The sequence below is a fragment of the Taudactylus pleione genome, unplaced genomic scaffold (genome assembly GCF_031769625.1).
Source record: "Taudactylus pleione unplaced genomic scaffold, aTauple2 ptg000450l, whole genome shotgun sequence".
In the NCBI taxonomy this organism is placed as follows: Eukaryota; Metazoa; Chordata; class Amphibia; order Anura; family Myobatrachidae; genus Taudactylus; species Taudactylus pleione.
The window spans coordinates 534,851-551,526 of NW_028284852.1; the positions used below are offsets into that span (position 1 = coordinate 534,851).

The 16,676-nt window shown below is 45.2% G+C and overlaps 1 protein-coding gene across 1 annotated transcript in view; it reads left to right on the forward strand.

Moving 5' to 3' along the window:
- Nucleotides 1-16,676, forward strand: part of AGO2 (argonaute RISC catalytic component 2) — an 83,536-nt gene that overhangs the window by 50,243 nt on the left and 16,617 nt on the right. The window contains exons 6-11 of the mRNA XM_088448053.1: nucleotides 832-966; nucleotides 2,603-2,690; nucleotides 8,166-8,313; nucleotides 9,254-9,373; nucleotides 10,809-10,931; nucleotides 13,074-13,207. Of these exons, the coding sequence (XP_088304179.1) occupies nucleotides 832-966; nucleotides 2,603-2,690; nucleotides 8,166-8,313; nucleotides 9,254-9,373; nucleotides 10,809-10,931; nucleotides 13,074-13,207 (748 nt within the window). The remainder of the gene's footprint in view (nucleotides 1-831; nucleotides 967-2,602; nucleotides 2,691-8,165; nucleotides 8,314-9,253; nucleotides 9,374-10,808; nucleotides 10,932-13,073; nucleotides 13,208-16,676) is intronic.

Here is a 16,676-nt window from a genome sequence, read left to right on the forward strand (position 1 = left end):
GGGTTCTCCTCTCACCTCAGGAGTGTCACCTCCCTTGAACTGCTTTGGGACTTTCCCATTGTCTCCTGTGGAGCACTATGGACCCTGAAGAAGAAGAGTTATGGTAAAACTTACCCTTGTTAATTTTCTTCAGTCCATAGGGTCCACAGGGCACCCGCTCTGACGCTCCTAGCTTCTATGGGTTTATTCTCTTGGTCACTTGTTTCCTTTGTGTGAGCGTGCGATTCCTCTGTGTACCAGTCTTCCTTCTCTCCTATCCTGCTCCTGCCTTGGGCTTGTTAACAAAACTGAGTTGCCCTCAGGCTGTGGGCGGGGTATAGGGGGAAGGACTGGAGCATCCTCGAACAGGAAAAAACTTGGCTGTCTTTGTCCTGTTCTCCAAGTACCACCTACACCCGTTGTCTCCCTGTAGTCCCTATGGACTAGAGGGAGTTATGGTAAAACTTACCCTTGTTACCTGATTTGCTAAGCATAATGTGTTTCCATTTGTGTGTGATTTTCAGTGTTTTCTGTACTGACGGTGAATTCGTGCCAGCTACAACAATGGAGTCACAGCTTTGAATTTGCATCAGAGACTGACCCTGAATAGGTTGCAGTGATGCAAGTTTTTTTTCTTTCTTTTTTTTTCTTCCACATTTCGATATTCCGTTTGTGTCCAGCCTCGAATAAGCCCCTTTTTTTTTTTCTTACAATAGTTTGGCAGTTGGTGACGTTACAGCAATGCCGCTCAGTCTGTAGGTTGTTTCCTTTTAGTATTTAAGGCCTGCTTGCATGGTAATGGGTCATGTTAAGGGGGAATAAATGGATTAAATGTTCCTTGTTTGTTTACAGTATCTGCAACAGCGTTCTACAAAGCACAGCCTGTAATAGAGTTCATGTGTGAAGTCCTGGATTATAAGAGCATAGAGGAGCAACAAAAACCTCTGACAGATTCCCAAAGGGTTAAGTTTACCAAAGAAATAAAAGGTAAATATAATAGTCTGTTTTACTTTGTGTAAATCACTGCTGTGGATGAGACTGTCCCAATATTGCTGGTTTATGGCCCTTGCAAGATTAATTGCCTAGCCTTCAGTCTTCTGATGCTGGATGCGTGATGTTACGTTTGAAGTATTTAGACTGTTAACGCAAAAACAGAGATGCTCTATTGCAGGCATGTCAGACTCAAAATACCAACCGGGCCAAGCATTCAAGGTCTAAGTGTGTAGGCCGCAAATTTGAAAGGTTTATTAATTAAAACAAATGTAGTGCCCTTTATGCAATGCCCCCCTGTATTAGAGCCCATTATGCAATGCCCCTTAAATTTGTGCCCATTATGCAATGCCCCTTGTATTAGAGAGCCCCTTATGCAATGCACCTAAACATGAGCCCCTTATGCAATGCCACTGTAGTTGTGCCCATTATGCAATGCCCCTATATAAGAGCTCCTTATGTAATGCCACTGTACAGTAGTTGTGCCAATTCTGCAGTGCCCCCTATATTAGAGCCCCTTATGCAATACCACTGTAGTTGTGCCCCTTATGCAATGCCGCCTGTATAAGAGCCCATTATGCAGTGCCCCAGTAGTGCCCATTATGCAGTGCCCCTAATGCAATGTCCCCCATAATGCCCCTAGTAGTACCCATTATGCAGTGTCCCCTGTAATGCCCCTAGTAGTACCAAATATGTAGTGCACCTAATGTTATGCCCCCAGTAGTGCCCCTAAAGCTGTGCCTCCTCCCAGTGTAGAACAGGCCCCACTGCAGTGCTTGCCTCTCTACTTACCTCTCTTCACGCTGGCCACCGCTCCCGCGTAGATGCTGCCGCTGACTGGATCTAACTAGCGAACTGCGTCACTGGGAACGCTGGCCTCTGTAGCGATCAGAGGCTTCTTTAGTCTGATCACTTCAGAGACCAGCTTTCCCAGTTATAAATACCGTAAGCACTGCGCGATCTGAGCTGAGCTCCAATCGCGGCAGGGGTTTGGGCCGCATGATATTTTTATTTGGGCCCACGCAGTCGGGCTGCATGTGTGACATGCCTGCTCCTATTGTCTGTATGCTGGGCCAGGTACTTGTGGCTCGTTGTGCATTTTCTGGGATGGAATGCAGTCACTTTTACCGAGCGTTTGTCGCTAATAGAGTAAAATTTGTGTATGCCTATAGCCACTCTGCTTTAAGGGACCCCTACTTATATATTGTACAGCGCTGTTCTGGATAGAGCCAGCCGAATGTTCTACCAGATTTGCCTGCAACTACCAGAGGGCATGGTCCATCCAGTTCCTACCTAATACAGCCACTATTCCAAGCTTTTCTGAGCTTATAGTGACTGACCACCATCGGTATTGGAAATGGTCAGTAGTGTCCTAAAACCTACTGCTCGGTTCCATCTGGTGGTCTTTGCTGGCCTCAGTATCTCTGAAATACAAACCACCAGCCAATAGACTTTACGCAGGTTTTGTTCACAATAAACTGCTGATGAAATACACAATCCTATTCAAAGAGCATGTGTATTCCTATTTAGCGTAGCGGTTCCATCCAAATGGCAAAGTGACCTGATTTTATTTCAAATGTACATGTCTGCATTTAAAGAAATACATAATCTATTGCTGCTGATGTCCTTCCAGGCTTAAAAGTGGAAATTACACATTGTGGTCAAATGAAGCGGAAATATCGAGTGTGCAACGTTACAAGACGACCAGCAAGTCATCAAACGTAAGCGTATATCATTTATTTGTGATTCGTAGTGCCAGAACTTTGGGATGTTGGTAAGAGGTGTTTCTGTTACAAAAATCGGGACAATTGTATGTTCAATGCTAAAAAAAACATTTCCACTGTGTGAGCATATTACAGCTCCGGGAGGTACTGGGGGATTTAGCGCTTACAGAAGTACACAAGACAACGCCATTTTGTTGGCTTTCCCATATTAGAGTGGTTTTGCCTGTTCCACAACGTGGAGAGGAATCCTGTTGATCCAGAACTAGATTGTGTTTAGAACTGATTAACCCTTAGCAGGATTGTTCCATGGTTATTCGTTTTCTCCTTCATCCACCACTAGGGGGCACTGGAGTATATACAATGGGGTACAGACTGGTGGATGAGTGGAGTAAGGCACTTTAAGAATTCTTTAGAAGACTAGTTGGCTCCTCCCCCTCTATACCCACTGAGCTCAGTTTAGATTTACCCTCCAGGAAGAGGGCTCTCTCCAGCCCATTTTTTTTTTTTTATTATTTTAAATTGATGATCTTCATAGGCAGACTGCATGCTGATGCAGTCTGTTTGCAACGTTGGAGGCCGTTCCGGAATAGACCCGCCACAGCCAATTAAGGCTAGTGTGCATCTCTGGCCGCAGGATCATCGGACTCTGGGGGCCCGCCACAGCTGTCTGCAGCTAGCGTCCAGGTGCCGGGGCACTCCTCACTCATGGGGGACGGCTTTAACCCACCACCCTAGATTTGCAAGGGTGGTGGGCTACATAAGTAGCGGGTTCAAGCCTCCCAGCATGAAAACAGCATTAGCTGGCACTGTTACAATGGGCAGAGAGAACCGTGCACCCACCGAAAAGAAGCTCCTTTTGCGCTGTGCATATATGATGCTGCACGTGCGGTGGCTCCCGCTCATCGCTCTGTTAACCCCACGCGGCTTCTCATATACTGGGGGCTTACCGGGCAGCGGGCTGTGTTTTGTATAGCGCCGCAATGAGCCCTCACAGCACATGCGTGGCTCTCACCCCGGCACAGTGTTTTGGATGCTCCCCACGCGGCCTCTGATATGATGGGTGTCGGCTTGCTGGCCTCAGTGGCGCAACTAGACCTCCCCATCAGTTTTTCTGCACAGGCCTTCAGTCGGACAAAGACGAGGCCTTACAAATTCAGAAGGCCGTACAATCTTTGCTTCAAGCAGGTGTTATAGTACCTGTCTGGTTGCCCCAGAGGGGAACGGTTTGTTGTTCCAATCTTTTTGGATCAAAAACCAAACAAATCCCATCAGCCTATCCTCAATCTCAAGTCCCTGAACAAATTCCTCGGGGTACCTAGGTCCAGGATGGAAACCCTACGCTTAATTATACTGGCTATGGAACCTGGGGATTTTATGGTGTCTCTGGGTATTCAGGATGCATGCCTGCATATTCCGATTGCTTCGTCTCACCAACGTTTTCTCAGGTTTGCTGTACTGCAACAACATTTCCAGTTTCGGGTTCTGTTTGGCCTCTCTACTGCACCTCGGGTGTTTACCAAAATTATGGCTGTAATGGCAGCCCATCTGCGGCCAGAAGTACTCACCACCACCTACAGCTGACAATATCCGTGCTTCAGGCGCATGGGTGGTTTATTCATTTGGAAGAAGTCCTCTTTGATTCTATCTCAAAAGATGCTCCATCTGGGAGCTCTGTTGGATTCACAACAGCAGCGGATCTTTCTGACTGCGGAAAAGATCTCCACTTTGCAGACGCAAGTACGCAGTCACCGAGTGTCCATCCACTCAACAATACCGTTACTGGGATCCATGGTATTGACTTTCGACATGATGGAATATGCCCAGTTTCATTCCCGGCCTCTACAGAAATTGATCCTCTCCAGGTAGGATGCATTACCCCCATCGGATAAAGGCCGAAATGATTGTGCTTTCTGGAGGTGCGTCTGTCTCTTGCTTGGTGGCTGCAGGTGGGCCACCTCACCAGGGGGGCGCCCCTTTTGGATTCCGGACTGGGTCCTCTTGACGACTGATGCCAGTGTCTGGGGTTGTGGCGCAGTGACAGGTCCACACTCTTTTCAGGGGCGATGGACAGTAGAGGAGCCTGTCCTGCCAATCAATATATTGGAACTTCGGGCAGTCTTCAGGGCCCTGCAACAAGCCAGACTCGTACTTCACGGAAAGCCCATGCAAGTTCAGTCAGACAACGCCACGAACATGGCTTACATCAACCATCAAGGAGAAACTCTTAATTTAGGCGGCAATGACAGGTGTCACGCATTGACACGGGCGGAAGGCCATCTCCCAGCCATATCTGCAGTGTTCATTCCAGGAATTCTCAATTGGGAAGCAGACTTCCTCAGCCGTCATGATGTGCATCCTGGGGAATCCTCTCTTCACCAAGATGTGTTTTAGCTCCTGGTGGACAAGTGAGGTCTTCTGGTCGTGGACCTCATGGCCTCCGGACACAATCACAAACAGCCAGTGTATGGGTCCAGGACAAGAGACTCCAAGGCTCTCTTGGTAGACACTGTCAGGTGACCTTCCAGTTTGCTTACCCGTTTCCTCCAATCTTTCTTCCTTCCTCGTGTACTTCGGAAGTTCAAACAAGGAGGCACTGTCCTGCTGGTGGCTTCAGCGTCACTGGTACTCAGATCTTCAGAGTCTCTCCATCGACACTCCGTTGCTGTTGCCTCAACGTCCGGACCTGTTGTCTCAAGGTCCTTGCCTTGACCCAGAACTGGGTCATCTGTCTCTGATGGCGTGGCACTTGAGACATCCCTCCTGAGGTCCAAAGGTTTTTCTGACTCCTGGTTAACACCATGCTCAGAGCACGTAAACCAGCCTCAGGGTGTGGCGCACCTACTTTCAATGTTGTCGTCCCAGAGGTTACGATCCCCAGGTGTTTCGGATATTCAGAGTTTTGGCTTTCCTGCAGGTGGGTTTGGATCTTGGTCTCCGCCTTGCCTCGCTGAAAGTGCATGTATCTGCTCTTTCAGTGCGCTTCCAGCGAAGGATTGCTCCTCTACCTGATATCCGCACTTTCCTACAGTGTGTCCCCTTTGTCCCTCCTGTGGCTCCTTGGGATTTGGCTGTTGTCCTCCAGGGCCCTCCATTTGAACCCCTGGACTCAGTGGATCTCAAATGGCTTACGGCTAAGATTGATTTTCTGCTGGCTATTGCTTCCGCCAGAATAGTATCAGACTTGGGGGCTCTCTTGCCGTTCCCCCATTTCTAGTTTTTCACCAGGACAGGGCGGTTCCTTCCTAAGGTGGTTTCTAGTCTCGACATTAATGAGGAAATTTTTTGTACCGGCCTTTAATTCTCCTGACCTTTCTGCAGGTGAGGCCTCGTTGGATGTGGTATGTGCCCTCAGGATTTATGTGGACCCTACCAGTTCCATTCGGAAGTCAGAATCCTTGTTTGTCCTCTATGGATTCCACAAGAAGGGATGGCCAGCCAATAAACAAACTTTTTGGCTAGATGGCTTCGCATGGTGATCTCAGAGGCTTACACTGATGAGGGCCTTCCAGTGCCGCCCTCTATTACATTCTACTGTCTGTGGTTTCTTCGTGGGCAGCTTGCCTTGGCACCTCGGCTGTTCAGCTTTGTAAGGCGGCCACGTGGTCTTCTGTCCATACCTTTCTGAGGTATTATGCATTTGGTACCTTTTGCCTCTCGGGATGCTTCCTTTGGGCAGCGGATTCTCCTCTCTACACAGGAGCGTCCCCACCCTTAAAGGGACTGCTTTGGGACATCCCCATGGTCTGCCTGTGGAGCCTATGGACCCTGAAGTAGAAAATGAGATGGTAAGAACTTTTATCTACTTTCTACAAAGTCCATAGGGTCCACAAGGCACCCATCCTGACGCACCTGTGCTTCAGATGGGCTTCGCTCTGGTCACCGGTTTTTCCGTCTCCTGTGTAAGAATGTAATTCTTGTGTTCCAGACATTCTTCTTTTATCCTCCTCCGGCCTTTGGCTTGCTACGAAACTGAGGTGCCTCTGGCCCGGGAGCGGGGTATAGGAGGGTGACCCAGTGCATCCTGGGAGAAAAATGTAACACTGTTGTGCCCGGATTACTCCATCACCTATACCCCCCATGGTCTAGCTGTGGACCCTATGGTCTTCGTAGAAAGAGATGACTCTCATTATTCTGCTCCCCTGCTATACTCCATGTGGTTCCTATTTCCATCTTTGTGGTGGTGGGATTTTGCAAGTCTTTTTTTTTTTTTTTTTCATGCCTTTTTGTCTGGCCTGGTCTGTCTTTCAACGAGACCACCTTTGTTTCAGGGTGATCAGTCAGCTGAAAGTCGGGTTATATAGTCAATTGTTGTACTTGCCCCTGTTCTTATTCTGTTCTTTGTGCAGACTGTGGGGGTCTTCTCTGCTGCTGGGCGCGAGCTTTGGTTTCTCACCTTATTTTGCAGCTGCTAAGTCCGCAGGTTTTACTCGGGCCAAAGGTTTGGCTGGTTGGTTCAGCCTTCTGTTTCTATTGCGAAGGGCCCAGTTTCGTTCGCAGCTTCCTGTCGGAGATGTTACGATCTACGGTGGTTCTCTTGCAACCACTGTCTTCAGGTGGGCTGTAAGGATCTGCAGATACTCAGTGCCTTCCCACCCAGGAGGTCGGCTTTGGGACGTCCCTATTGTATATACTAGTGTCCCCTAGTGGATGAAGGTGAAAATAGGATTTTGGTATTTACCTATAAATCCTTTTCTCCAATTCCATAGGGGACACTGGACGCCCTCCCAGCGCTTTTCTTACTGCAGTTTTCCTTGGAGAGCGGCAGATGCATGGTGGTTGACTACTGCCTGTTTGTTGTTCTGGTCCTTAAACCTCCTTCTTTTGGTTCAGTCTCCTTTTTTTCTTCCTCTGTTGTCTCTGCTCTCCGTATCCGCTCGGGCTTTGTTTTGGTATAGAGGGGAAGGAGCTAACTACTCTTCTAAAGAATTCTTAAAGTGCCTGGCTCCACTCATCCACCCGTCTATACCCCATCATATATGCTTCAGTGTCCCCTATGGAATCGGAGAAAGGTTTTTATTGGTAAGTACCAATTTCTTTTTTTTTGTATCTGAAATAATTAGCAGTAAGCAGCTTTTCAGTTGTGTTGCACCTAATAGTGGAGACTAGGGGCTAGATTTACTAAAGCCTCTAAAACAAGTGGCGATGTTACATATAGCAACCAGTCAGATTCTCTCTACCATTTCTAGAGTGCAACAGAAAAATTATAACTGTAATCTGGTTGCTATGGGCAACATTTCCACTTTTCAGTTTTAGAAGCTTTAGTAAATGCACTCTAAGGTTCCTGCAGGGAGACCAGTAATATTGGCTACATACATGGAGCATTGGGACGTGATTTGGGCAGGCTATATAGAAGCTCGTAGGTCAGGCCGTTTTGATCAGCAGATTTGTGATGTCTACAGTCATTAAATCGCCGTCAACTCAGCCGCCATGATTGCTGCATTGTAGGGTTCTAAATTATTTGTCTTTCTACAGATTCCCCCTCCAGCAAGAGAGCGGGCAGACGGTGGAATGCACCGTCGCGCAGTACTTCAAGGATAGACACAAACTAGTACTACGCTACCCTCATCTTCCATGTTTACAGGTCGGGCAGGAGCAGAAACATACATACCTTCCACTTGAAGTAAGTACCTGAAACCTGCTGCATAATGAAACGCATTTAGAATCAATCAATTTTGTTTTTTTCTTTGAAAGCTGCTTTCACTCCATCACCTTGCCTGATTATGTTGTGTTGTGCATTCTGAGCGAAATATAGGTAAAATGTCCTATGAAAGAGTGTGAAATGCTAGGTGTGTTTTACCAAATAGGATGCCCCACTTCACCTTGTATAGTTCTGTGTGTGTGTGTGTGTGTGTGTGTGTGTGTGTTTTGTTTGCTACTACTAGATTCATGCGTCACCATTTAGTGATGGGGAGTGGTCAGTAAGGGTTTGAACGTTCCCTGTTCTCATGTTTGCTGCTCCAGTTTAGAGAGGAGCTTGTTGCGTATAAACAGACTGCACAGATCATAAAATCAATTGGGGAAATTTTCGGGATCACTTGTGAAATGTAAAGGGAAGCGGTTTGTAGTTCGTGCTTCCTGCCCATACAGCCGCGCCGGTTTAACAGGGCAGCTGGTGCGGTTATATCACCAGTGCGGGAGCACTGTGGCATGTGACCTGGGGGTTTCTGTGTGGCATAATGTGAAATGGGGGACACTACAGTTTGTTTAATACATTTGTGGTGATGTGAGTTTTTACACATTATACTTTGTAATAACATCATATTGATGATTTATTGGTTGGCGCCACCACAAGTAAGTTGGCCTGGTGGTCCCCACACACTGTAATCTGGCCATGCCATATAGCATTAGTGGCTGACCAGCCAGCAACTTTCTTTCTGTCCGTTAACTTGCAACATGTACTGAGAGGTGTGTGTGACCCCTGAGACCACTTATCACAGGTTTGACACCCCCAGTGTGAGGAACACTACCCCCATGTGTAGCTGGCAGTCATCCTGTTGTATTTTGCTTAGACGAGTATTTGTGTGTGTTTATAGCTTTTCATTTTCTCCTGGTCTCTGCAGGTATGTATTATAGTGGCAGGACAAAGGTGCATAAAAAAACTGACAGACAATCAAACCTCCACTATGATCAGAGCTACTGCCCGCTCAGCACCAGATCGCCAGGAGGAGATCAGTAAATTGGTAAGAGATTCATTAAAGTGTTACCTTTCAGTACTCTAGTTGGGGGGGTATATATTCTGGCGTAATGTAACAAAGGGTGCAGCAGTGTAGTATAAACGCCAAGGGAATTGATGGGAATTGTTACATTTCTGGCATAAGGTTGCATTGTAAATACACTAGTAGGTTGTTCGTGGGTTTAGTGCATTCATTATGTCTAATCTGGAGACCACAATAACAGATATGTTTACAGAAGGTAATTGGGACAGTAGATCATAAAATATTGTTGTGTGGGGGTTTTTGTTTGTATTTGTGTAAAACACAATGATGCTCAAAATGTGTAGTCAGGATATACAGTATATAGATGTGTCCTTTCTTACTGTTGCTTCAGTCAGACCAAATAGCCCCCCTCTGCGTGCCAGGTTCCATGCAACTTGGCCGCACTCAGTGGGCAAAATTTACTGAGCGGCGTTTTGACGGCGGTTTCTATTCTAAACCCTGGCGGTTTGGTGTCGGTATCTATTCTATTCTAAACCCCGGCGGTTTGGTGTCGGTATCTATTCTATGCTAAACCCCGGCGGTTTGGTGTCGGTATCTATTCTATTCTAATCCCCGGGGGTTTTGTGTCGGTATCTATTCTATTCTAATCCCCGGGGGTTTGGTTTTGCAGCGGTTTCTAAATGACAGCCCTGTTCTATTCTATTCTAAAATGTGTTTTGACTGTGGTTTGGCGGCGGTTTTGCTATCTGCAGATTTACTAAGGCCAAAACCTCTGCAAAACTGCCATCAAAACACAGTTTAGAATAGAATAGAACAGGGCTGTCATTTAGAAACTGCTGCAAAACCAAAGCCCCGAGGTTTAGAATAGAATAGAAACCGCCACCAAACCCCCGGGGTTTAGATTTGAAACCGCCCTCAAACCGCCGCTTAGTAAATTTTGCCCAATGTCTTTTTCGCTCAAAATGTGCACATAAGTAAAACTTATAGAAGCGACAAAACTACTTAGCTAGAGTATACTGATCAATGGTGTGTGCGACATTTGTACAGTCTGTGTAATAAGGGCTCCGATGTGAGTACCCTTTGTCTCTAACTCGCGCTAAGTTCCATGGGGCTTCATCTGTGAATTTGTATGCGTGTAAAACCAATTCCTGTGCAGTTAGTCGCAAGCTTTGGACCTCCATTACACTGCGAGCGGCTCTTCGCTGCATCTACGTTGCGGATGCAAAATAAGAAAAATAATACAACTAGCTACTCCTGTATGGAGCCTCTTGGTCCCACAAAACGTCTTGCGCCATATGGATGCCCATAAAGTGAGGACACGTCTGTATATTTAAATTTGCATAGTTGAAATGCAGCGATGGTTGTAAAGCTAGATATTTACTTCTGTATAGTAAAAACATTTTGGAAGAAGTTTGCCTTTGATAATCAGCCCTACTGATTTTCTAATCCCTTGTTTCAGATGCGCAGTGCAAGTTTCAATACTGATCCCTTTGTACGTGAGTTTGGTATTATGGTGAAAGACAACATGACCGATGTCACCGGACGAGTCCTTCAACCTCCTTCAATCCTTTATGGAGGCAGGGTATGGGAAGAACCAAATGCTCCCTTGGTAGACATCTCCACGGTTTTTGATCTTTATTCCATGTCTTGCTGTGCTTGTCTTGGCAATGCTTCTTATAATGGGATTATATAACGGGCTTGTGCTAAAAAAAAAACCAATCATTCCCTCGCTGCCAATAGGGCACCGTGTGTGGTGTTTTTGTTATTGTTGGTAAAACCAAGTGGCCAGTAACATTACTATAATGTTTGGCTGGATGTTTTATTAAGAGGCACTGTGATATTCTATATAGAGCACTGAATACATAACAAAGCTATATCTAGTCTTCCACTACTTAAGGGTGAAATAAATTTGCCCCAATAAATTATCAGGAGAGAAAAAGGGAAGTCGCCTCGGACTTTATAACCTGAGACTGTTCAATTAGGCTTTTTTTTTTCTCCTGATACCTGTTTTACATTTGTTAAATGAAACGGGTTAATATGCTTTAACTCAGATTGTTGGGCGTTAACACCCGGAATCCGTGAAAAGTTAATTCTCTTACTGTAGACGTCATCGTTCTTGTTGCAGCTGCCACTGTATTCTCCATACGAACTGCAGTGTCAATTAAAATTGAAACTGCACGTTTATATTGTTACCGTTGTATGAAAATATTATTCCCCTGGCAAATTTGCTCGTTAATTGACAGGAAGTTCACACACCTTTGGCAGGTTTACGGACTTGAACATGACCTATTTCTGCACCATTATAATGTTGTTGCATGGTCTCCATTGCTGAGGGCTGGTAAAGCCTGCCTGTGTATAATGTAAACTACAATTCTGTGCAGCAATGGGCCATATTCAATAGGGGAACTGAAAGTCTGTGCTGGACTTTTCGCTCCACATCGGAGGTTTTCCGGGGATAAAGTATCGGGCGAGTGCCCGCTTTATCCCCGTATTCAATTAGAAATCAACGAAAACGGGAGCCGGCGGAAAGATAAGTATCGCCAAAAACCGGGAATTTTCGGGAAATATTCCAGGGATGAAAACCCCCCCCCCAAAAGATGTGTAGACATGGGGGATCACTATGGGTACCCCCATTTTTACCTGCTGAAGTAAGTCTAGGTTTCTAATAGCCGTGGCAGGTGCATATTTGCGGCTATGAAGAATAGCACTTAGGAAGTTATTTTTACAAAAAAAAACAAAAAACGTATCATTCCCATCAAATTTGGGGTACACGAAAATCAGGCTAACATATTTTTAAGTCCCTAAAATGATATTTAAAAATTCTGAAAAAATGCACCTGCCGCTACTTCTGCAATGAAGAAAACACCTGCCGCCGCATTTAAGGGAACCCCTCTGAAAACAATTTTTGATATTTTTGAACTGTTTCCTATTTTAAATTTTTAAACACCCCAAAATTAAACCTTATTTTCTGGGGGTGTCCTGATTTTAAAAACAAATTATTATTTTTTTTTACTTTTTCATTAGGCATTCCCAGGGGTGCAGGCTATTTTTTTTTTTTTTTTAGCCTACACCCCTAAACACCAATTCTGCACTTTTTTTTTTGCCATGTAAAACATGGTAAACTTATCCCCGTTTTTTTATTTTTTTTCTGCCTTTTCGCGCTGGCGAAAAAGTCTTTGAAATTGAGTACGGGGGAATAATTCAAATATGCGATGATGACATCGGCGATAAATTATCACCGATTCCGACTTTTCGCAGCCTAATTGAATATGGCCCAATGTCTTCTAAAATGGAACATTTGTATTTATTGGTGTGAAGAGATTTACCATGACCCTTTTTTATTGTACGTGTGCCTTTTTAGCCAGATAATGCATGTCTAACTTTATTATATAGTTTGATTTGGCCCTGTTGTGTAACTTTTTTTTTGTATGGATTTGTGTTTGTGTATTCAGAGTGTGCGGAGTAGCCTTTCATTGATCAAAACATTACTACTATCTTTGTCTTGTGTTTGCCTTTTTTTTGTGTGTCTCTTGTATTTATACATCCCTTTATACGTTTTGCATGCTTGTGCTGCTGCATTATCTTTTTAGCTTGCAGGAGTAAAATCAGTCACGATTTTGATTTGTGGGATACATTTTGGATTTGGTGCTTTGTTGTGTCTATTGACCATCAAGAGCCATTTAGTTTTGTTTTTATTATAATTTTTCTTTTCCATACATTACAGAACAAAGCCATTGCTACCCCTGTCCAAGGTGTTTGGGATATGAGGAACAAACAGTTTCACACTGGCATTGAAATAAAACTGTGGGCTATTGCCTGCTTTGCTCCTCAGCGACAATGTACTGAGCTCCACCTAAAGTAAGTCTGTGCCCTCGTATTTAACGCTTAGGCGTCTTTAATATACTAAGGTATACCCACTGTGTATAGTGCCACCCTTTCCTTGTTATGCGTTTGTTTGTATTTAGATTATAAATATATTTTCAGGTCAGTCTTATGACCAAATACAATTCTGTTAGAAACCGCATTGATTGTTGAAGTATTAATTTGCAAGTACTAATCCCAATTGCCAAATGTGGCCCATACGAAGTGCGATGGGATGGTGACTGCCGAGTAAGGCAGCCCCTTTATTAGACGTGGGCTGGCCAGTACGAATACCTTTTTAATGGCCTAACTAATAGATTCCCAAACTCTGTCCTCAAGTCTCCCTAACAGTTGAGGTTTGGTTGAACACAGGTGACTTAATTAGTACCTCAGTCAATTTGATTTTAACTACCTGTGCTCAACCATGGATCTCTCTAAAACCTGAACTGTTGGGGGAGCCTTGAGGACCGCGTTTGGGAACCTATGGCCTAACCCCCTGAAGGATTTGTGCTGGTTGCCAGAGATGAAGTCTGGAGCACAAACAGCCCCAGATAAAAGCTATGTGCGGTGTGTGTAAATATAGGTTTTTTTTTTTGTTTTTTTTTACAATGTTCGTTGCAGAGCTCTAATCTATACTTTGCACTGCAGCCCAGGACTTATTCTGTGCTGCATAGTCCCAGCGGTTCAGTCACTACCCCAGTCCCCCGCAATCTGCCTAACACGGAGCCGTTCTTCGTCCAATCGCCTGTCCAGCACTGCAGCCCTGACTTGGCTGCCCAATATTGCACGTTAAACTATTCCATTTTTGTGTGCACTGGTCCTGGATTGGTCACAGTGCTGAGCGTGCCATACTAACTCGGGCATGTGTGCTGGGTCCCCAACCACGGAGTAATTCTAGAGAGCAGTCTGATGGTCTTGCATATTTTATTTTTTTTCCCTTTTTCAAAATATACCATAATTACATAATGTACAGTCGGGTGCATCTACCTTATTCACATTACAAGAGACTGAGGAACTGTTGCAAATCCAGCCTTGGCTAGATATTCTGCCCAGCCTGTTACTGCTTGCTGCAAATCACAAAGAGCTACCGTATATACTCGAGTATAAGTCTACCCGAATATAAGCCGAGGTACCTACTTTTACCACAAAAAACTGGGAAAACTTCTTGACTCGAGTATAAGCCTAGGGTGGGAAATGGCAGCAGCTGGTAGTGCCCCCAGTAGTAATTCTCCCTGGTTGTGCCCAAAGTAGTAATCCCTCCTGGTAGTACCCCCAGTGGTAATCCCCCCTTTTAGTGCCCCCTGTAGCAATCTCCCCCTGGTAGTGCCCCCTGTAGCAATCGCCCCCTGTAGTCCGTCCGTGTCCGCCCCCCCCCCCCCCCCCCCAGTAGGGAGAGACGTAATAAGAATACAATTTTAAAAAATCACTTACCTGAAACTCCCGCTCTTGGTCCCGCCGCTAACAGCTCCTCCGGCCGCTTTGCATGGGAGAGACGTCATTACTCATGACGTCTCTCCCATTACCCACTGCGGGAGCCGGAAGATGGCTCCCGTAGTGGGAGCTCAGCAGCCGATGAGAGTCTGACAGACTCTCAGCGGCTGCTGATTACAGCAAACACACAGCTGTCGGCTCCGTCCGGTCAGCGCTACACTTCACTCGAGTATAAGCCGAGGGGGTACTTTTTCAGCACAAAAAATGTGCTGAAAAACTCGGCTTATACTCGAGTATATACGGTAATTCCTCTGAGAGAAACCACAGCTGATGATACTGTTCATCTGAAGGTATTTGACCAGGGGACAATAGACTGTGAGATCTCCTACTGAGGGGATTGTTTGCGCTCAGTCCAGGGCCTCCTTATGTTTTAGTAAGAGTCTACCTCTGCAGCTAGGCCTCTAAGTGCTGCAGCAGTCCAATCCTTTGCGGGGTCAGATGAAGTTCTCTTCTCAGAAGGGGAGAGAGGAGGTGGCTGATTCGGACATGGGGGCTCCTCTTACTTTGAAGAGGGTTGCACTAGATGACGACAAGGTTTGGATGATTAGTGCAAGTTGTAAGGCAAGCACTAAGCATCCCACACAGCGAGGTTACTGAAAATACGCCATTTAAAAGGAACTGTTGATTTCCTCCCCTTTCCCTCAATTGGAGGACTTACTAGATGAATCTAGGACAGTCTTCCTTTGTTATTGGACTGGGTTTAGTCAGTGCCTTGTTTTCTCTGTTTATTTAGGGTGGTAGTATCATTTTCTTATCATGAGTGCTCTAAAGGATACTTTCTTCCCATGTTCATTTAGTTTTAACCACATTATCCAGAGGTCACACTAGGTCAAAAAATTGTGATAGAATGCTAGTACTTTAATTTATAAAAAATTTTATATCTAAAATATAGGTCACTTTATTAAAATACCAGCGTGGAGATGTTTTATTAAGGTTTGACCACATGGTGTGGGGGAGATTCTGCGTAAAGACTAGGGATCTGCAGATAGTTTTTGTGGCCAGTTCCGTGGCGTATTAATATAATTTACCTGCCTCCTCCAGTAGCAAAGCTTCTATCTTTTCTGCAGAAAGGTAGAGTGCGCTTTCTAGTGATTCCAGACTGGCCAGAAGGTGCTACACGTGCAAGGTGTCAGTAGGCTTATCATGGCTTCTCCCTCTACTTTGGGAGCTGTGAGGTCAGGGCCTGTGTCATTTTGAATTCGTGCGAGATATGATTAAGACAGTGTTTTTGTGACTGGGACCATGCTCAAGCCTGTCTCTGTAAGGTATTATCATTGTGTTTGGAAGACTTCTATATATTGCCTCGTGGCTCCAACCACTTGCTTTTCTAGTTATTCCATTTGTTTGTTTTTGCTAGAGGGTTTACAAAATAGATTGTGGCTTAATTCAGACTTCCTGAAAGGAAGGTAGTGATGCGTGTGGGTACTTCATAAGTAATTAATCATATATTGATGTTGAAAGTTGACCAAACCCAAAAAGTGTCGAAATAGACTGATAAGTGAAGGGAGTAGTTGAAGGGGGGGGTATCCAATTAGCTGTGGTAAATTACCGCGGCTAATTACCTTGCCCGGGGCTATCCAATTAGCACCGAATTCGGCCTGTCGCCGGCACTTATTAGATTTTTTTTCGGGACCTGATGTGTCCCGAAAAATCCACGATAGGTGCCATTTTTTCACACAAACCCCCCCAAAACTAAAACGCAGGTCCGCGAGCTTATCGCAGCTCCTATGTGTTTTCGCAAGAACTATCCTATTATTTCGACCGACATAATAGGATAGGGTGAAAAGAAACTTGGGTGAAAAATGGGGATTTTGCGCCGATTATCCCCGATTTTCAACAATCGCGGGGACCAGTTAGCGCCCAAACATTGTTTGGGGCTAATTGGATAGCGCTGTAAGTCTTATGGTGCATACACACGGTCAAATGAACAGTTGAACGATTTTACCAACGATTTGAACTTGAACGATTTCTGACT